Consider the following 22,426-nt stretch of genomic DNA (forward strand, 5'->3'; position numbering starts at 1 on the left):
TTACTTATCTTGGCAAGTCTGTGCATTCCAAATACTTTCTTTTAATAAAACCCTCTAGCCCTCATACAGCCCTTGAGCTAGTCACTTAGCTCCACGACCAAGTGTATTTGCATCAGAAAATTTCTTTACTGAAAATAATCCACATTTCAGACATGCAAAAACCTCTCTAACCCTCTTTTTGCTCATCCCCCCTCCTGGTATTTAGCTATTATTCCTGGGTATTTTTTGAGACTGTTACTCTTTGAAGTTTTTCATCCGTTATCGCCAAAATGTGGAACTGTCTTTGGTGCAATAGTTTTCAGACCATTTCCTTCCTGTTGCTGCCAGCATGGCTACAGTCACGTTCTAATAGTTTTATAAGAAAATTAATAGATTTTTAATGAAAGCTGTCTATTATTAGTACCATTAAATCTGGAAACATTGCATTGGAACGGCTAAATCATGGCTGAAGGCAATCACTATAGCCACATGTGAAAATTATTGCCCTGCAATGCCAAAGTCCCAAAGATCCAGCTATGTCTCGCAGAACGTATCTGAAATTCCCAAGGTTTTTTCCCGACCTTTCCCACCAAACACTGAATCATAGCATTGCAAATTTTAGGCAATGATAGGTGATTAGGAAAAAATTCCCCAAGTCCATGCAAAATTGTATTTACACTAATGTGGGTAACACTATAAGCACCATAACCACTACTGCTTTCTGTAGTGGTTATGGTGCCAGGATAGCCATGACACCCACTGCTTTTGAAACCAGGATACGCAAGGAGCTGCTCCCCACCTCCACTACTGAAGCTGGCGAGCCAGAAGTTCCCCAGCAGGAATTAACATCATTGATCACTGATACTTCAGCAAATAAGCTAAGATCTGCATTGAAAGGCTTAGCTCAGGAAAGTTTTTAGGAACTTTCGTCTCTCCGGCGGTAGCAGTAGAAATGGGGAGGAGTGCCTGGTGGACCCCAGGTAAGAAACAGTTTGACTACTTAAGAGGTGGCACCAGGCCACTACAGTGAGATGTAGTGTTTTTTAAAAAGAAACTATAGTCACCAACACAACTTTAGCTTAATGAAGCAGTTTTGCTGTATAGATCTTGCCCCTGCAGTCTCACTGTCTAATTCTCTGCCATTTAGGAGATAAATCACGTTGTTTATGCAACCTTAGTCACACCTCCTTGCATGTGGCTTACACAGCCTTCCTAAATACCTCCTGTGAAGAGTCATCTAATGTTTAAACTTCCTTTATTGCTGTTTCATTTAAAATTGATTATCTCCTGCTCTGTTAATAGTTTGCTAGATCCTGCAGGAGCCTTCTGCATGTAATTAAAGTTCAACTTACAGAGCTTGAGATAAAAAAAACTTTTAAAAGTAAGTTACATCTGATTGAAAATTATACCATTTTGTTTGCGTTCTGGCTCTGTTAGCCACAGTCTGGGGAGGTGTGTCTAGGGCTGCATAAACAGAAACAAATGCGTAAATGGCAGAGAATTGAACAGTGAGAATTCAGAGGCATGATCTCTACACAAAAATTGCATCATTCAGCTCCAAGTTGTTTTGGTAACTAGAATGTCTCTTTAATGCAAAGTATATTCAGTCATTTGTATATTTACCAAACGCTAAATGACGTCTGAATTGACCATAGATACACAGATTCAGGATTTTTACTCTGCTTGCCTTTGGGCAGAAAACTGAAATATAGACTGCATGTGCAACCAGAGGTTACTTGTCAGCCACCAGTCCTAATCCTAAACCAAGTCACATACCTTGCAAAGAGTTAGAAAATCGCACCAAACACGTTGCCCAACCCTATGACAGGCTGACAGATTCATAGTGGGGAGAGATCACTAATAAGGTTCTCTCTTCTCATACATGTGATGTGCGGAGACACTTGGTGAAAGACAAGTGGTCATCACAGAAAGGTTAATATTATATTGGTCTCCACACTTCACTGTAATTAACCGTTAAACCAGAGTTATTACATGAAGGCTGTTGTATGTGCTTCCCCATTCCCAGAGATCATATAGTCCCTTTGCTATAGCAAGCAACTTTTAGCCTTGGCTATTGGCATAGGAATACAGAGCCACTTAAGCCATTGACACGTTGCATATCACGCTGAGGACAGCTCTTATTGTTAAGCTTATTTTATGCAATTTTTTTTCCTTTCCTAATCTCAAGCTTCTTCTCATCTCAAGGCGATGAAGAAGACGATACACTCTCAAAAAAATCGATTTAACAAGTATGTTTAATATGCTCACGATTAATGGAAAGATTAAAGATGAGACAATCTATCACGAACATAGAAATCATTATTTTGGGACTCTAGGTTTCCTTCTGTCCACCCCCTTTGCTGTGTGAAATTCATCTTGTTTGCAGTGCCGGGAGACCTCGGCAGATGCCTCCAGGTCTCTTTTGGTGGTATCAGCATCCAAGCTGATATAACACGTGATCTCCTCTAATCCGTTGCTTACCACAAAGACGTTATGGATTAAAATAGGCATTCGTGGCAATACACCACACTCCTCCAGATTCCTTGACCAAATTTTACACAGTAATGAGGAGGAAGTGCCTTCATTGGCTGTCATTGCCATTTATAAAATACTGCAATGTTTTACAGTGTGGGGTTAAAATGACAGGGACACTTGAGGAATGGTCTAGGTCACTTTACTGTTCCTTTAATGAAGTCTTGTTGGAGTAGATGATGACCCTGCAACCTTGTAAATAAAAATTGGTTTTGAAAACCGATACTGTTCACATATTTCGATGCCAATGACAGACAGACAGATTGTGTTATTGAGTCTATTTGCCATCCTGCACTGACTTTTTTTTTAAATTTATTTTTTTAGAAAACCAAAAAAAGAGGGGGCTCAGTAATCTAAAATAAAGAAATCTTCTTAAAATGTCTTTTTTTGTGTGTATGTTATCACTTTAATGTATTAATTAACTGAAAAAGCATATATGAAATGTAATGTAGGCAGAATGTGTGTTAGACAAACGTTGGTGGCTTTGTACTGCATTCAGTAAACATACTTTGTCAGGAAACCTGATTGACTCAGACTGTCACGGGATGGTTGAAAGTCCTTCCCCCGCAGTATTTGCAGTTTTACGAACTCACAATGTGAAATCAATGAATTAATCACAGGAAAGGCAGCACCATAATCACTGGGAGCACATGAATGATGCTTAATGGAGCCAAGCAAATTCATGGTTCTGGGAGCCCTACCTAACTCCTGGGCAGGCGTAACTCCTCTAATGGCCATTGGAGGTAACTAAAAACCTCCATTTGTTTAAATATACATAGGGATTTGGGAAAGAGCGCAGGTAACTTTTTTCTTTGGTTTTTACTAAATGTATTTGGGCTGATGTGTACGATGGTCATTGCTGCCACCCAGGAGTACTGGAAGTTTAACCCCTTAACGCCGTTACGGCGTGCTATGCCGTCACGGGTTAAGTGGGCTTTAACGCCGTTATGACGGCATAGCACGCCGTAACGGCTTGCAGCCCCAGGAGGTAAGTTATACTTACCTCCGCCGCGATCCGCTTCGGGAGGACTGCCTCACAGTCCAGGCAGCCCTCCCACGGCAAATGAGGCCCCCGGGGGCCATGTGATCGCTCTCAAAGAGCGATCACATGGCCCCCTATAGCTGGCTGTGGATCTGCCAGCAGGGGGACTGTTTGAAATATCAGACAGTCCCCCTGCTGGTGGGAAGTATAAAAAATAAATAATTAGACATGTGTAAAAATAAAATAAATGCATTTTTATATATATATAATATGTATATATATTATATATATAATATATATATACATATTATATATATGTAACGTCATACAAAGTGTATTTTAATATTAATATAAGTATATATATTAATATTAAAATACACTTAGAATGACGTTACATATATAATATGTATATATATTATATATATAATAGATGTACATATATATATTATATATAAATACGTATAATTAAAATAATAAATAAATTAAATAATAAAATAAATAAATAAAATATTGAAACAAAATTTAATATAAATTATATATGCATATGTAATTTCATTCTAACTGTATTTTGTTATTAATATATATATATCGGTAACAAAATACACTTAGAATGACATTCTATATATATCTATCTATATATAAAATGCAAATAACCGCAAATATATATATATAGATAAATACATATAATTACATAAAAGATTACATCAGTATACACGTAGAATTTAAATACCTATAAATGCATATATATTAAAATTCTACATGTATATTTAAATAATCTTTTAACGTAATTATGTGATTTGATTAATTAAAATTTGATTGACATACCTGACAACACAGGGAGAAAGTGCAGAGAATTTAATTTGCAAGCACTATATTTGACCCTGTAACTCTCCAAGACACCATAAAACCTGTACATAGGGGGTACTGTTTTACCCGGGAGACTTCGCTGAACTCAAATATTCGTGTTTCAAACTGGTAAATTGTATTACAACGATGATATTTTAAGTAAAAGTGACGTTTTTTGCATTTTTTACAAGCGAACTGCACTTTTATGGTCTATATTATTGTTGTAATATGTTTTACTGTTTTAAAACACTAATATTTGTGTTTAGTGAAGTCTCCCGAGAATAACAGTACCCCCCATGTACAGGTTTTATGGTGTTTTGGAACGTTAGAGAGTCACATATAAGGCTTGCATTTCATTTTTTTCACATTGAAATTTGCCAGATTGGTTATGTTGCCTTTGAGAGCGTATGGTAGCCCAGGAATGAGAATTACCCCCATGATGGCATACCATTTGCAAAAGTAGACAACCCGAGGTATTGCAAGTGGGGTATGTCCAGTCTTTCTTAGTAGCCACTTAGTCACAAACACTGGCCAAATATTCGTTTTTTGCTTTTTTCACACAAAAACAAATATGAACGCTAACTTTGGCCAGTGTTTGTGACTAAGTGGCTACTAAAAAAGACTAAACATACCCCACTTTCAATACCTTGGCTTGTCTACTTTTTCAAATGGTATGCCATTATGGGGGTAATTCTCATTCCTGGGCTACCACACCGTCTCAAAGGTAACATTACCAATCTGGCAAATTTCAATTTGAAAATGTAATGTTCTATATTTGACCCTGTAACTTTCCAAAACAACATAAAACCTGTTAATGGGGGGTACTGTTGTACTCGTGAGACATCGCTGATTACAAATATGTGCATAACAGTATTATGACATTCACAGTTAAAATGTCAGACGGAAATGCAAATTTAAAAAAAAATCTTATTTTCTCACATTTTTTTTACTTTTATTCATAATAAATGATGTTCCATATATGAATAGTTAATGATAGATTAAAGCCCTGTTTCTCCTGAACAAAATGATATATAATAAGTGTGGGTGCATATAATTTGAAAGAGGGGAACTACGGGTGAACAGACACATAGCGCAAATTCCAGTTTTTGTTTACGTTTTGTTTTGATCAGAACGTGCACTATTGACTCCGTCCTGAAGGGGTTAAACGCAGGACTTGTTTTTTTGTAGTTGTCAATATTTGATTGGTAATTAACGATACTCCCCCTTGACTCCTCTTTATTACGTGTTTTTATAAATACCTTTTTTTTAAAGTGCAGACATTTTCTGAACTGACTCCCTTGTATGTCTCCCAAGAGTGTCCCCAAGGGACCATGGCACGGTCTGGATAGAACTATGCTATAATAAGTCCATGTCTGGTGATCACCAAGGAGTATGTTCCAACAGTCAGTGAATACAAAAATATGAATACATCATCTAAAATACTGAACAAATTTTATTGATTTGTAAAAAAGACAAAAATGGAAATCTGTTTACAATAAATTACCGTCATTTTTATGTCTGCAAATTAGGCATCTTTTGCACATGTTTTGTTCCTAGATAGCTATAAAATAAGCCTTTTGTAAAATAGGAACACACATCGGGTTCATAAAGTATACACTGGTACAGAAGCAAAATATTGTTTTGTTTATTTCCCCCCAGAATTTATTTGGAGTCCGTTGTGGTGTAAACGATATTACTTTACGGTTACATTGTGCAATTTGAATTACTGCAATAACAGTGTATTAATGATGACATTAAAAATACATTTAAATTATATTTTTGGAGTGTTAGTACATTAAACATTTTAACAAGTATTTCCAGTTATGGGGTCTATTTGACTGATAATGGCTATTAACGTGCTATTATATGTTGAATTCTTAGGGGTGGTCTAAACCAATTGTCCGAAATAAAATCTAAACATGGATGAGTTTTTAACATTGTAAATGTTATAACGCAAATAAGTAAACATCTTGCAAGTTTGAGAAATTGTAGCTTGATATTTGCCAACTCCAAAAAAATAAAAAAATAATATGAAATAAAAGATATTTAAGGATTTAAAGGCATAATAAAAGCAAGGTATGCACTACAATAGTCATGCCCCTTATTCCATCCCCAGTTCTAGATCAAGCTGTAGAAAGGTGTCTGTGGTTAGGGCCCTTGTCATTTTACTAATTCGTTTAGATTTCCACATAAGCACTGTCAGTTCCCTACAAATTTGGATGCCATTGAGGCTGAGCATGTCAGCTGATTCAGAATTGGGGACAGCGTCTGTAGCCTGCTAATCCCATAACCACTATAATGGGCTGTTGTGATTATAGTATATAAAGTGCCCCTATAATTCCACAGTTGTGCAAAAAAAAAAAAAAAACACTAAATATACTGGCAGTGAGAAACTATGTTCAACCACAGAGACAATATATCTGTAGAAAGTTATCGTTAAAAAAAATGGAATGATGTAGGCCAGCACCTGATAAAACTGCTATAACGTTGAATAAGTCTAACTACCTTGTCTAGCTTAAACTACTACTAAGGTTTGCAAAGTCCAATTTCATAACCTTAAACCGTGTTTCCTCTGGCAGTAGATAAGAATTTTTAATGAACAAGAGGTTTTATAGAAATTGACTCAAGCACAGAACCAATTTTGGCAGAAAATCTGACTGTGCTTTCGCAAGTAGGGGCATTAGATACCACACACAATTGGTCCCAATAAAACAGGATTTGCGTAAACACAATCATTTCTAATTACACTTTAAATCACATGGAATTTGTATAAACAATGGTCTAAACATGAAAGGAAATGAAAAAATAAATAAAAACGCACAAGTTGGCTGAACATATTAAAGGTATATCATCAGGCTAAGCTTCATATAAACATGAATCTATGGGACTCCTCTCTTGTTTAGATTCCATTTAAAACTATGTTAAAGAAAAACTCCAAGCATCATAATCACTACAGCGCACTGTAGTAGTTATGGTGCCAAGAGTGCCCTTGTGCCCCCATTGTAAGTAGTCAAAGTGGTTTAGAACAGTTTGACTTCTCATCTGGAGTCTATCACCTCACCTCCCTGCCTCCACTAGAGCACCAGGCTTAGCTCAGACAGAGAGCTTTATGTCTGAAGTCGCAGAGCCTGAGAGTGTAGACCCCAGGTAATAATTCAAACCATTCTAAAATGATTTGACTACTTACGATGGGAACGCAGAAGCTACCTACTTGGAGTGTTCTATTTAAAGGTGTGGCTATTTTATTCTAAAATATCGGGACAGGTCATTGATAAAGGATTTTTGCATTAACTCTCCATGTGAGACCTAACTCTTGAAAACAGACTATGAAAAAAATGTAGCTTATCTTTTCAGTAACAGTTTTTTTTTTTTTTTTTTTTATCAATATAGCTTTTTCTCTTCATGTTATCTAAAAAAAATTGAAAAAAATAATATGCATCTTTTTATCTTTCAGAGGGGTCTGAAGGAGGGTATGATTGTGCTCTGTGTTGTATGAATTTCATATTTGTTAAACTGTGGGACCCATTTTTACATCACAGTACAATCTTCTAATTTGTCTTACATCTGATTTAACCCAATGATTATTAGTGATATTTACAAAATATATTTATTTTGTCTGAGCTGCACCATGACTTCTACACCGTGAGACCTACGAAAGGACATTCTGAACATAATTCCATAGATATATATATCTCTATATAGCTTAGCCCAATAAAAAAAAAAAAAACGGAAATACTCTATTATATGTCATATAAAGCATATGATAGAGTATTGCAGTATTTTTTTTTCTTATTTTTTTTATATGGTGCAGTACTCTTATTTATTTATCTGAATTTTTGGATTACTACAGTAACTCCTAAAACGTCAATGTATCTATATATTTTTATACGTATGAAACCAATGTTCTGTCTTACTGAATTGGCCCCTCAAATCTAAACATTAACATGTTCATATTAACAAGAGCATCAAATCATTACAATATTTCATATGTAAAACTGACATAGTTAGTTAAGTCGTGTCAAATGAATGCACAGTGTTCATTTTCAGAGCACTTTTTCTTTATAGTTCTAATTTATGTAAACAATTTCCAAGCAGTTAACCAGCGCAAACAGCTATTTTTGTAGAATGTATTGGCAATGATGATGCATGATGCTGGTCTCCATTGGATATGGATCCAAAGCTAAGAGTTCTATCAACCATCCTGAAGCTCTTGATTAGATTTATATGCTCTTTTTAGTATGCTCCTTGCGATACGGCTGATCCCGGGAGACCTCACCTCCAAAGATTCTGTTTCTTCCTGTACTGGACTGAACTCTGGCTGGCTATAACGAGGATCTTGGTAGGCCTGAGGATACGGGACTGGATATGGATCATATGATTCTCGTTCATCATCATAACCATCCTCTGGGTCATATACCTGGTAAGGGTCATGAGGTTGTATACGGTTGTCTTCAGGGTCCGTAGGATCACCGTATCCACCTTGAGCCACCACCACCAAGAGCATTCAAATGATTAGAATACAGGCAATTATTTTAAAATTGAATCAACATATGCTGGTTCTTTGTCTCTCTGTCTGCTATTGCATGATAATGCCCAACATCCTCAACCACAGTGTGGTTGGGAGTCTCGTGCTGACCAGTTCTGAATATGTAATATACATATGTTCAAATACTGTACTTGTATTTACAACACTGAACAAAATAATACACTTAACACTTATGACAAAAAAAAGATGTGGAAAATCAACTAGAATACCATCACCAGAAACACACATGATGAAAATAGACTCTAGAGCAAAGTTGTGAAATTTGGGTCCTACAAGTATTTGTTGGTCTACAACTGCTGCCACCCTCAGTCGTCCAGGTTTCTGTTTGTGTGCTTTTGAGGGTTATAGACCAACAACAGTTGGAGGTTTGCAGTTGGTAGCTCGGCTTTAGCATCAGTCTGTTCAATTCCATATCACAGTATAATTATTAGTTTTGATGCTAGATAAACCTCTCTTCAATGCATCAGGCTGTTCCATTAAGTATGTATAGAGGCAATATTGTGCCATCACATCCTCTATTAAAAGTACAGTTAAAGGAAGCAGGATGCTGCAAAGTGAAAATACTGTCCATTCTCGAGGGGACTCTGCTTATTGCTAATAGATGTCTATGTATTGTATACCAATGTTGGGTGGTCACGTTGACTAGTTTCCATTGGTGATATTTAGCCAATAAAGTGGTGTGTTGTACCAGAATCAATGTCTTGTTCTTCAAGGCTGGTAGTCATTGTAAGGGATTAAGCCTTCATATTGGAAATGGACAAAAAAAAAAACAAAACGTGAGACAAAGGATAGAGAGAAATGGACAAAAAGAAAAACACAAAATATCAGTAAACATAAAAACAATACAGACTTATGCAACAGACGTATGCAAATGACACAGACAGACGTAAAAAAACATTGTTGAGGCAGGACAGGATTTATCTAAATTTATCACCCAATGTGACTTTTTATCACCCTTCTGTGACTTTTTAATATTAATATTTATATTTCTCTAAAATAAATATTTATAAGCGGTTTATTATTATGAATTAAATTACTTTACTTGTTACAACATAGATTATAATAGGATTTATGCAGCATTAATTAAACTAATTCAATGGGCATGATGTGTTCTTCAATTCACTGAGCATTAGGGGTAGGGATCTTGGTTGGGGGTAGCAAACAACCATGAGAACATAAATACAGTATTCTTATGGACATTGAGCGATTTCTCCATTTCATCTATTGATAACAGTCCACTTATAAATATGTTCCCTCCTTGTAGTTATTTTTAATTGAATTGTGTCTGTCTATCTATCTATCTATCTATGTATTTGGCAACGTGGAAATGATTATCTTTATTGCAATTTTTGCTTATCCTGTTAATTTCCTATGATCAATTATTGTGTACATTTTTGATCCGTCCACTTCTTATTATTTTGCATTTTTTTCTCCTGGGTAAATCTAAATGCAATACACCGAGTCCCTCTGCACTCTATCAAAGTGTTAAAGCACTAATTGCAGCATTACTGGTGTGTTCCTATAAATATAGCAAAACAAACACAGTCACAGACATTGCAAACACTTTGTAAATATAAACAAAGCTATGGATGTCACACAACTTCACAAAGACAACGAGACACACAAAACAATACCGTACTGTGCACTTTGGCTTCTGACATTTAACTGACCTTTCATTCTAATTGGATGTTCTTTGTCTGGATGGAAGTTTAATGCTATATATGTATATATTTTTTGTATATTTATTTATTGTTTACTCATGGAAATGTAATTAATTATATCATACTAATTGATACTAACAACAATGTCATTGGACAGTAGGGATAGAGCCGTGTATCTTCTGGCTATGGTTTACCCATTCCTAAATCCATGTAGCCTAGTTTTGGCAAATCTATTTTTTAGGTCATTAATGCTTTGTTCTAGTAACAAGACTCACCTCCAACACCATATCCAGCACACGAAGAAGCATCACAATAACCTGGCTGACCAGCAGGGCCCAAGGAACCTGGATTTCCTGGTGGACCTGGGATTCCACGTTGACCTGGTGGCCCAAGTGGACCTTGACTTCCAGTGCGGCCTTCTCCAGGAGGTCCTATATTATACGACATTAATGTATTTGTTCAACATAATCTTCAGAAGATAAATATTATTTTTCTATGCAAAGCAGAAAACTCAAAGAGATAATTACACTAATCTGGAACTGAAAATTTTAACTTTTATTTCTTGTTTCTACAAGCTACACTACTTTAACCAATTCGATCCACCTGCTGGTTCATTCCCGTGTCTATTACAATGAAATCCTAGAAGAAAGGTTTGCATATCATAGAGCTCTGAGAAATATGTTATTTCCCTTACTATCTTTTCAAAACATTCCACACTGAGCTACAGAACCTGTGTTATACCGAGCGGATGTTTTTCAAAATTCCTATAATATACCCTTATTGTTTGTGATCTTATAGACTTCGCAGATTTCCCCTGTGGCTACCAGACATTTTGGCATAAAATTAATAAAACATTTATTGCAGCATAATAAAATGTTGTAATATTCCGTCTTTTTACCTGGAGGTCCTTGTGGACCCGTTGGCCCTTGCGATCCAACACCTGGGTTACCTCTTTCTCCTTTTTCACCTGATAAACCTGTTAACATGAGACAGAGTAATTTTTAATAATTTCTTTTTTAATAGTAAAGTAATATCTGTCAGGCTTCCAAGTATTCTGAAAAACGGTTGCACTAAAATAAATAGTTTATAGAACTTGTCAATTCATATTTAACCCAGGTGCATTTTTCAGTCATGCAACAAAATATATAAAACAAAATAATATAAAAGGACTAGCGGAAAGTTTAAGGACTGGTATTGATATTTATGTGCTTTCTTTTATGTTAGAGACATGGGGCAATGGTCAATGACAACTGGATATGGTCTACACCTGATATGAAGTCTACTGATCGTCAACTTACTGGAAAGCTGCCAAGGATGGCAAGCTTCGACTTCAAATTTAGAACTGTGCTGCTTATCCCAGGACATCTAGTATATATGCCACAAAACACACCTCTCAGGAGGAAACGTGGATTTCAAATCTCACAATTAGCTCTACTAGTCTTATTGCCAAGAGACCTTCTTCAAAGATTGTAAACTTTGTGCATACCTGGACTTCAGCTTATCTCAGTTTGTTCACTGTAATCTTGTAATATCCTATGTTCACTGCCTATGTTTGTGAACTACGTTTCCAATTGCCAATGTGTATGAGTTAAATGTTTCACAATATCCAATGATGCTCAGAAGCTGGCTGAATATTGTGATAAAGGTTGCTGACAAACATCCCAAAACTCAATATTTAACATCACTGTCTTTGTGTTCAAGACCGTATGTTGATGTCTGCATTAGTTGCACAGCAGTTAGCAGTGCTTAGAATAATGTCATGTACAGGGTATATTGTATAGGTATAAGTGCAGTTTCCCCCTGCATTGTGGTGGCTTAGTAGTGAAAGTAAATGATACTTGTTTGACAATAGCTGGTTAATAACTAAAACTGGAAGAAAGGCATTTTACCGTAAAGGACAATATAGATGTGGAATTATTTTCCTAAACAGGTTGTCTTATCAGATTCAATAGATTTTTTTTTTTTTTTTAAGAGGGCTCGGATGTTTTTTTGGGGGAAAACAGAATATTTAAGAATATAATTGATATGTATGTGAACAGTTTGTTAAATCAAGGAAACATCTGATTGCCATTATGGAGTCATGAAATATTGTTTTTTTCCTTTGTCAAAATGGCTACATATGGGTTTTTTTTTTGGGGGGGGTGGGGGAGGGGGGTTTGCCTTCTTTTGGACCAACAGCATAAAAGAATGGTTTTCAAGGTTGAACTTAAAAGTCTTTAGTCTTTTTTCAACCTAGACAGATATGTAACTTTGTAAACCCTGTTGTTCGACAGTCATTCGTGGACTGCTTTTAGCACACATTACCAATGCTTATTTGTGGCCTTCACTATATTCATTTAATTAATTCCCTGAGACTGCTCTCAGTTTTTCTAGTCTACCACTTTCTTTTCCTACGAGTTCCTTACAACCTATCGCTTTTAAAATCACGAAAAAAAAAAACCTACTTTTCAGCTTCTGTACCCATCTTATAAATGCTTGGATATGAAGATTCTGTTTCATACAGACAACCTCCACTTTATTGTCCCTCTCTACGGTTTGTCTTGTGCATTACTGCTGCGCGGTAAAAAAAAAAACTCCCACATCTAACCCACATTATCATCTGGGTTCACAACTCTTCCAACTCTAGCTCAGAGATCAGTAGTCACCAGTCTTAAAGTCTTCTTCTTTTTACCTTGGTGGTGGTTTTCCCTCATTTTCCTTAGGGACAACGTTGTAATATATGTATTTGGATTTGCAGTTATGTTCTTTTTCTTCCTTTTCACATATCTATATATCAGGGCTAGGTAACATTTAGCACTCCAGATGTAGTGGACTACATCTCCCCTAGTGCTTTGCAACAGGTGTGCCAAAGGTTGCCTACCCCTACTATATACTATTAAATGATTACTTGATTAAGCTCTTTTAATGCCTATATCTTTTGTTAGTTCCAGATGGAGGCAGCATGTGCCAACCAATAAAAACATTTTCTATGCCTGGCCTATAACACACATATTTATTCAAATTTCTTTATGGGAGTGAGGAGTGAAGGTTCTCATTCTGGGAGTTTGGTTAATCAATAAATCTCTACATTTCTGAGTACCTAAAAATCTGCATCCCCACACTCACCTCTTTCTCCAGGAGGTCCTTGTTGTCCAGGGCTGCCTGGAAATCCTGATACTCCAGGAGATCCTTGTTCTCCAGGTGGACCGGGAGGTCCAGTGCGACCAGCTGGTCCAGGTGGTCCCGCAATTGTTCTCACTGATACAGACTGGCTTGGGACTTGATTGAGAAGGTTATTGAACCTGGACATATGATCTACACAAAAAAACAAAAATAAAATAATTTTAAACATTAAGTTTAAATGTGGTTGAATACCAGCCCGTTTGACGCCATTTATTAGTTTGTTTGAACTAGTGCCGTTCAGTTCTATTGCAGTGTTTTATAGGTAAATGAAAAGTAGAAGTAATTTTATTTTCTTAATTTAGAATCCTCATTTTTTTTGTAAAGCCTTTTATCTCCAACTTTGCTGTCTCATCATTTTATTGCTTAAGATACTACTGGAGTAGCAAGTCAGTTTATCACAAATAAATAAAAAAAATTTATGGGCTAATGATTTAAACATTTTGGATACATTTTGAATTTATTTTCTTAAATATTAAAATATCAAAAAGATATATCGATATATAACAAAAAATATGCAAATATTTAAATATTTTTCAAAATATTGTCATTTTCCAAGTTTGCAGAAAAAAATTAAATAATATGAAAAGCGTAACCAAAACTTCTAAATCGACATCTATGTTAGCAAAGAAATCACGCACCATGGCTATAAGTCCTTAATTTTGTTTTTAAATACATCAGTAGTTTATTTAGTAAAAAAAAAAAAATGTAGTGAATTGGAGTCTGATTTCCAAAGTTCTGCCTAAAATAGCCAACGCTAACAAATTTAAAATGCTTACAATACTCTACAATTCAGTGTTTAGTGAATAAATCCCATTGTAAACTAAAGGTCTGATTGAAGGTATGTATACTAAAGGGAATAAGGAACCACAGGCACAAGGTTCCCGGTACTAAAACAGAAATGTAAAATTCTGTAGAAATGTTGCTAATGCATAAAAATGCAATAACAAAAGCAGTTAAAATGATATTCCACTCTAATGGTTATATATTAAAATGTAAAAAAAAAATGTAAAAAAAATCTAAAAGTCTGAAATGTAAATTCAAAGTAAAATTCCAATTTAAATTTAACATAACGTTTAGACTAAATGTGAAATTCACATGGAAATTCCATTGAATATCTGACATTTCACACATAATGAAAATGATATAATTTGAATGTTCTGCTAAATCCTTTTTATGAAGAGTGAGCGAGAGGAGTTCATTTTGCCTGTGCATACGATTCACGGCATTTTGTACAGAACACTGACACTTTTTCAAATAATAACTTATAATATTCTAATATGTTCTTCCACGTGCCAAAGGAGCACACACTTTAACACATTTTTTTAATTCTTTAATGTTGTAAATTATTAAACGAAAATAAATATAGTAAGAACCTGATTTGACAATCACTTTGCTTTTTCTTTACGTTGAATGAAGTCTAGAACCTCTACATTTATGTACTTACTCTGGATGATCTGTTCACACACTTGGCGAGCAATTGCCCGTACCATATTTTGTGACTGTGTATCTCCCTGTTGTAAAGGAAATAAATAGGTAAAAGGGGTCATAAGAAACAGCAGCCAAGGGGATTATGTATTAAACAATGAATTGTCGGGATCTGAAAACCAGTCAGGGTGTTTTCATTCGGCTCAATTCTATTCCAAATTCCTTTAAAAGCTTAATGTATTCACTATCAACAAAAAGTAAAACCACATCGAGCCAAACTAGTCCCTGCTATTTTGAAATGGATTATCAAGGAAATGCTAGTACAAGTTTATGTCCTTGCATAAAGTCATAAACTCAAGGTGTTTGCATGTTTGTGGTGTTAGTTCTGCTTATGTGCAAACAAAGATAGATAGACAGACATAGAGAGAGAAAGACAGACAGACAGAGAGACAGACAGACCGCTAAGATAGATAGATAGATAGATAAGATAGATAGACAGATAAGATAGATAGACAGATAAGATAGATAGATAGATAAGATAGATAGATAGATAGATGATAGATAGATAGATAGATATACAGATAGATAGATATACAGATAGATAGATAGACTGGTAGACATATAATGGTTCCACTAATGTGTTGATAACTTCAGTAGAAAACGTTATCCTGTCAATAATTATCAAATCATAGTTTGTGATGTATTGCTTTGTTTATTCATAGTTGAATAGGTTGTAACAATAAAGGACCTTTGTAAGTGCAATTTGTGATAAATTCTTTGTATTTTCCATATTATCTGCACTATCTTTTGGTTTTCTTTATTTTACAAGCACAAAAGAAGATCTTCCACATATTATTCTGAAGACTACTTCTGACTAAGGATGATGGGCCTGAGATTCACTTACATTTTGTGAGTTCTATATATACACATCCTGCGTGTCCATTCATTTATACTCTTATTATTCTATGTACGATTTATATACCTTTTTACAGATATTGTTCATTTAGCTGTCATTATATAAGGTTGTATATTTCCATTCATATCTTAGGAGTGATTATTTCACTCTTTTGGCATTCCTACTTTTCCGTTTTTGTATTATGAATAGGTTGCATTCTAGTAAACCAATTTGTGAAAGCCATTGCCATTCGGCTTTTAGTTGTAAGAACCCAAACAATTTGAAAGCAGCAACATAAGCCAATAGGCCAGAAAAGAGAAAACTGATTGGAAAACTTTAATTCAATATTTTCTTCCATTGAATTCAGTTATTTTAGCCGAAATCCACCCAAGGTATTAACTAACTTTTGATCCTTTATAAACAAAAGACAGTGGATGATATAATGCAATCCTTTCTTAACTGTTTCAATGCTGAACCACTGAGACAAAAGTGCTAAAGTGGCACCACAACCAGTAATATATAAAGGGATCCATCCAGTAGCTGTTCACCCCATTAATGGTGTCTAGGTAGCGGTAGTTAAAGGTCTGTGCTTCAGCTAACATAGATCTCCCTTATGGTTCATAGTATGTACAAAGTGGAGATCTGGATGGAATCAAGAAAGTGTCATCAGCCAACTCTCCCCCTCCCCCCCCCCCTCCCCACCCCCTGATAGATTGGACCCTGATATCAATCTCTCACATGGATTAAGTAGATAAATATTCCAACATCCGTTTGACATTGATGAAGCGTAGAGCACTGGGATTCCTGTCTCAATATTTTGCCATTAGTCCTGAATTTATAATTTAGAACGTTTTATTAAACTCGATGGCATTGGCACCAATGGTATTCCGATTGAAGCCATACTTACTCTTTCTCCCCTTTCTCCTTTTACACCAGTAGGCCCCTAAATCAATATAAAAAAATGAGAATAGTCATTCCATGTTATATGCACACTGTATGTAGCATGCTGCAATAATTTTCATGTTTTTGTTCATTTCCCGTGATATACAATATTCTGCTCTCTCTTATTCACATCCATATAAGGTCACACTTCAATCTTCCCATTATTATTATTAACAAGGATTTCAAATGTTTCCTAAATGGCTGCTTCTCAGTAATTTTTGATGTCCCGTGTAGAGAAATGAAGTATTTCGATACCGGCAACTATGTTAAAAGTATTAATATGTAAATAATTGGGTTGGGTCAACTTGAGCACGGAGATTTTACTCAAGCCCCCTGCCAGTTACTATCATATTTTTCATTCCAGACATGACCACATATTAACTATTTAAAATTGTGCATTATCAAAAAATATATATATTTTAAAAAGTGGGTTATTGTGAAATGGAAATGGAAATCTGATCAATGATAATGCTGTTTTTACCATGTGTATATTTTACATAGCATTGTGAGTGGGGAGACACCTTTCAATGTTGCTTTTCTTGGATCAAGATGAATTGTTTGTTAATCTCACCATTAAAGGAACACTCAAGCGTTAGGAATACAAATCTGTATGTCTAACACTATTGTGTTAGATTTTCAGGTCTCCCCTCCGGATGCATTCAAATGTAACAACACCAAGTTCTACTTACCTTTTTCCAGCGTCCTGGCTCCCCTGGCACTGCCCACCTCTCTACCGCCCTTGACATCACTCCTCTGGTGTAGATCAATCCATAGCTCCTCATAGAGGAGAATTGGGGACCTAATGTGCATGCTCGGCTAGTGGCGAGCGCATTCACAGGAAAGCATTTGATCTATGCTTTCCTATGGAGACTTCTCTGTTATGTGACCATTACTGCAGCGGATAAACCTTTAGGGGCTATGATACTGACGGCCAATAGAGGGGGACTTAACCCTACAATGTAAACATTGTAGGTTTTTAAAAATGGCAATATTTGACATTGCAGGGTTGAAAGGACTGCGACAATACACCACGACCACTTCATTAAAAAAGTAACAATATTTAATGTATTTATTTGCATGTTTCTCAAAACATTCTTTAATAGTCATGGAAACACATTTAAAAAAAAAAAAAACAGACTTGGTTCTTTATTTAGGTTTGTGTTGAAGTACTAATAACATTGAGGGGACAGCTGCTTTTTGTCAATGGAAATGTGTTTTGATAGACGTGTCAAGAAACTGCAATTTTAAGGAGGAAACTTGTGTTCTGTTTATACAATAAACAGTTATGAGATTGTCCAAGTTTTTAATGGAGAGTAAAGTAAATCACCCAGAAACATTAGAAGTATGTCCAGCCTTGATAAATCAGTGATCATTCTGGTACAACCTACAGGTTATTAAAAAAAAAATGTATTGGAGGTGGGCCAGTCTGTGAAAACAGAACTAAGTAAAGAGTATACTGAATTGAACCTCATTATGGTGGTGACTAGATTGTATCCTTACCAGTTATTCACTAAAGAGAGAATATAAGGTGATTTCAAAGTGAATTTCAGGCCAAAATGAAAAAATTCTCTAAACTCTCTGTGCTTTCAGATTGGCTACTCCGGCCTAGAATTTGGAATTTACTTTAAATCCTCACTTTAGTAAATAATCCTGTTAGTTTCGCTAACATAATTGAAACTCTTAAAGGTAAACTATCCTAAAAAATAACATTCTATATAATTTATGTATATATATTTGATATATGTTACTTTGATTAGTTGTAATATATATATATATATATATATATATATATATATATATATATATATATATATATATATATATATAGCTTTTTAGTATAAAACATATCGGCTTTTTAAAAATTGCTTACAGGAGGGCATTGACTTTCACTTCAAAAATAGAAAGTCTGGAAGATGAATAAAAAAAAAATATATATATATATATATATATTTTTTTTTTATCTAAACCATAACAACTTTGCAAAGTAGCATATATTAATATATACAACTGCCTATCAAACATGGGCAGTAAAATATCTACATGTTGTAAAACAATTACGTTAATGCTTAAATAGAGCCATATTTTACGCTTATTGTATATAATAATTGTTTGCCCGATAACGTACTAAAATAATTGATGATTTATCCTTCTGCTAAGGTTCTGCAATACAAGGGGTTTCTGTAAGGCTAGCTTTGACAGCTGAAGTAGAGGATAGTACACAGAAACTCCTTGCATTATTTCCAAGGGAAACGGAACAGCAGCGTTTTAGTGACGGCAATTTCCTGGCATGGAATATTTCACCCTATAGCACCAGCTATCGGATATTTGTTCAGGTTTTCCACACAGTCTCACAAAAAGCTGGGAAAACACAGCCATATTTATGTTCCGTTTTTAAATAACTTAACTTAAAGGACATTCTGTGCCCACAGCAAAATGGTTTTATTGAAAAACATGTATGGATTATACCGAATGTCTGAAAGGGAAATATAAACAACTTTCTGGAGTTTAATTTGGGCCTGTGGACGACAAATCTGTAAAAGTTACTGAAAGGAATAACTTTATTGCTACTTCAGGCTGTGTACTTTGTGAGTCTGTATAGAGAGGGCTTATTTGTGATGACAGTTTTACTGCTTGCCAAAATATATTGCATGAAACTGATGTTTAGTTACTTATTGTTGGTCAAAAAGTAACTTACAACAATAAAAGGAATTTAAATCCCAGTCAAGAAACGGGGGGGGGGGGGAAAGAGACATTAGAAAAGGACAAAAGTTTAACCCCTTAAGGACACATGACGGACATATTCCACTATGATTCCCTTTTATTCCAGAAGTTGTGTACCTAAGGGGTTAATAGATTCTTCTGTTGGTTGTACATATTCAGAAGGTCACAAACTGTTTTGTGTTAAGCTAAATAAAAGAAAAAAAAAGTATGCCGCTTTCATGAAATAGCAGAATATCTCCGCCAATCCAATGCTAAAGTGTACCTTCAATCAAGAATTTGGAATTTTAAAGAATATTTCCTTTCTATATCTTTATGTATTGTGGACTGAGTATAAAGCGAAACAGTCATGTGTGGATGATGATGTTGGGGACAAACCCAAATTATAGACTATAAAAATATCCAAATGATAATCACATTTTATATTCATCTTCAAAATGTCCTTTAAGGGACACTATATGCACACAGACCACTTAATCTCATTGAAGTGGTCTGTGTGCCGTTTCCCTGTCCCCTTAGGCCTGCTAGTGAAAAGATTGCATTTTCAGACCAACTGCAATGTTTACATGGCCAATGGCCATTAGGTCCCGCCCCCCCCGCCCCCACCATTGCCAACTTCAGGAAAAGGCTGAGAGCGATCCAGTGCCGTCGGACCTATGCGCTGAAATCAGTAAGTAAATAGAAGGTTTTGTAACCATTTATTCCATAGTGAGGGGGAGAGAGGCATAGGAACACTATAGTATTGGGAATAGTTTCAATATTGCAGTGTACGCAATTTTCTCTAATACCCTCCTGGGAACCAATGGAAGAATTGTCTTCCAATATGCCATCCATGTCTGATGAACAGGAAGAGGACGTTCCCAGCATCCCAGCCTATCACATGACATATCACCGGAAAGCCCAGGATGTCCTCTTTACAATACAGCAGGGATTGATAGAGTAGCTCAAAAGAATAAAAGAAGATGGATGTGAACGAAATGTCCAGTGCAGAGGACACAAGTTAACGGGCTGGGTCTCAGGAGGATACGTTTTGTATTTTAACAATTTTCAGAAATATTGTCCCTTTTCTTTTTTTAACACCCTGAATTACAATGTCATTAAAAAGATATTACAAAAACCAATAGAATGTCATTATGTTTTGATATTCATAATGTGGTAACTGGAGAAAATATATATAAAAAAAAAAAGCTAAGAATAGTGCAGACCCTGTGAACAGTATAAAAATGCACATTTTTTTTCATCTAAAAAAATATATACCGGTAGTTTACGAAAATTAATTCTAGGTATCGGAATATGAACTAAAGCTTCCTGTGATTGTTTTGTCATCATGTGATTCACACTTACACGACAAGAGTCTACGTCTTATACTGAATGGCTAACAGACTAAAGAAATATAGAGATATACTCAATATATAACAACAGAGATATATACTTCCACAGCATGTCTTATGTTTAAAGCATGCTTTGTGTACTGTTGCATTTTATGGAATGAATTGCATCTCATTCTACTGTCCATATGGTGAATATTATGTTTTTTTAAATTACACATATTTTTTTCTGTATTTCTTTATTTTTTTTTCCCCCTGATATTTGGAACAGTTCTTCTTTTTCCCGCATAGCGTAGTGTTAGGATATCTCAACGTTTTGTAAATTGGTTAAGGTAAATATGGATATAAACTAAAGTGTACATTGTCTGGATTCCAAAGAATGAAATGAAAAATTAATTCAAAATGTTAGGCCGAATAGCGAAACTGACAACACAGCAAATTTGGGAAAAATACAATGTTATTATTAGGTTACTATTGAGGCCTAAAACTTTAGCAAATAACCCAGGAAATGTTAAATTCTAGAAATAAAAAAATAGTTGAAATGTTTATACAGGGGAGGTAATATGAAAAAAAAAAATCTATTTTGCAGAAAAGTTTCAAGATACTTGGAATAGCCTTCTAGTGAGGATATTAAAAGATAATTTCATAAAGGAATTCATGACTTTGAATATTGTTTATCCCAAAACAGTTATCCCAAAACAGTAATGATTAAAATAAGTCTGAGCTTTCATATAGGGAAATTGGGAATAATTGATAACACCATTGGTTTGAATTTACTGTCACAGTTTCTACCTAAAAATCAGTTAGTGTGTTAACCAACAGAGTTTACAGATGCCCGATTAAGGGATAGATACATTGCGAAATTCCTCGTTATATATGAAGTGTGCAGTTACTAATGTTTTATGAAAACATTCCAAACTTATTTTCCAACACAGTTGTAGAATGTGATATTAAGGATGATTCCTTTTTATGATAGATAACAGTGAGTATGATTTACAGACAAACCAGGAGTATGAGAACATTTATCATACTTACAGGAGGTCCACTTTCACCCTGTCTCCCTGCACCTCCTGGGACACCCGGAGAACCTGGATTTCCTGGTATGCCCTGCAAATGGTAAGAGTATTAAGAGTAAGCCTTTAATATACCATGTTCATCAATATGACACCTTTATGCTCTAATGACAACTAAAGAGATGTTGGTGGCACTCTGCTTCACGTGACTACCAAATGGGCTGCATGTAAAAAAAAAAAAAGTGGACACTCTCAGCCAATCCCAGCTGCCCATTGCTGCTCAGTCTAATGCTTCTTCATTAGTCTGAATATCACAGTTGGGATTGGCACCTATAACAGGATAAGCAGTTGTTTGGAATCTGATTTCCATGTTCTGTCACATTATTTGAAAACAGAT

The 22,426-nt window shown here is 35.3% G+C and overlaps 1 protein-coding gene across 2 annotated transcripts in view; it reads right to left on the bottom strand.

The window, feature by feature from the left end:
• Window positions 1–7,419: 7,419 nt before the first annotated feature.
• Window positions 7,420–22,426, bottom strand: part of COL14A1 (collagen type XIV alpha 1 chain) — a 135,995-nt gene continuing 120,988 nt past the window's right edge. For both annotated transcript variants that reach the window (XM_063451104.1, XM_063451103.1), the window contains 7 exons: window positions 22,052–22,123; window positions 16,936–16,971; window positions 15,153–15,219; window positions 13,652–13,840; window positions 11,445–11,522; window positions 10,822–10,977; window positions 7,420–8,818 (listed from right to left, as the gene is read on the bottom strand). In XM_063451104.1, coding sequence (XP_063307174.1) covers window positions 8,532–8,818; window positions 10,822–10,977; window positions 11,445–11,522; window positions 13,652–13,840; window positions 15,153–15,219; window positions 16,936–16,971; window positions 22,052–22,123 — 885 coding nt within the window. In that variant the 3' untranslated portion in view covers window positions 7,420–8,531. The remainder of the gene's footprint in view (window positions 8,819–10,821; window positions 10,978–11,444; window positions 11,523–13,651; window positions 13,841–15,152; window positions 15,220–16,935; window positions 16,972–22,051; window positions 22,124–22,426) is intronic.

The sequence above is a fragment of the Pelobates fuscus genome, chromosome 4 (assembly GCF_036172605.1).
Source record: "Pelobates fuscus isolate aPelFus1 chromosome 4, aPelFus1.pri, whole genome shotgun sequence".
Lineage (NCBI taxonomy): Eukaryota > Metazoa > Chordata > Amphibia > Anura > Pelobatidae > Pelobates > Pelobates fuscus.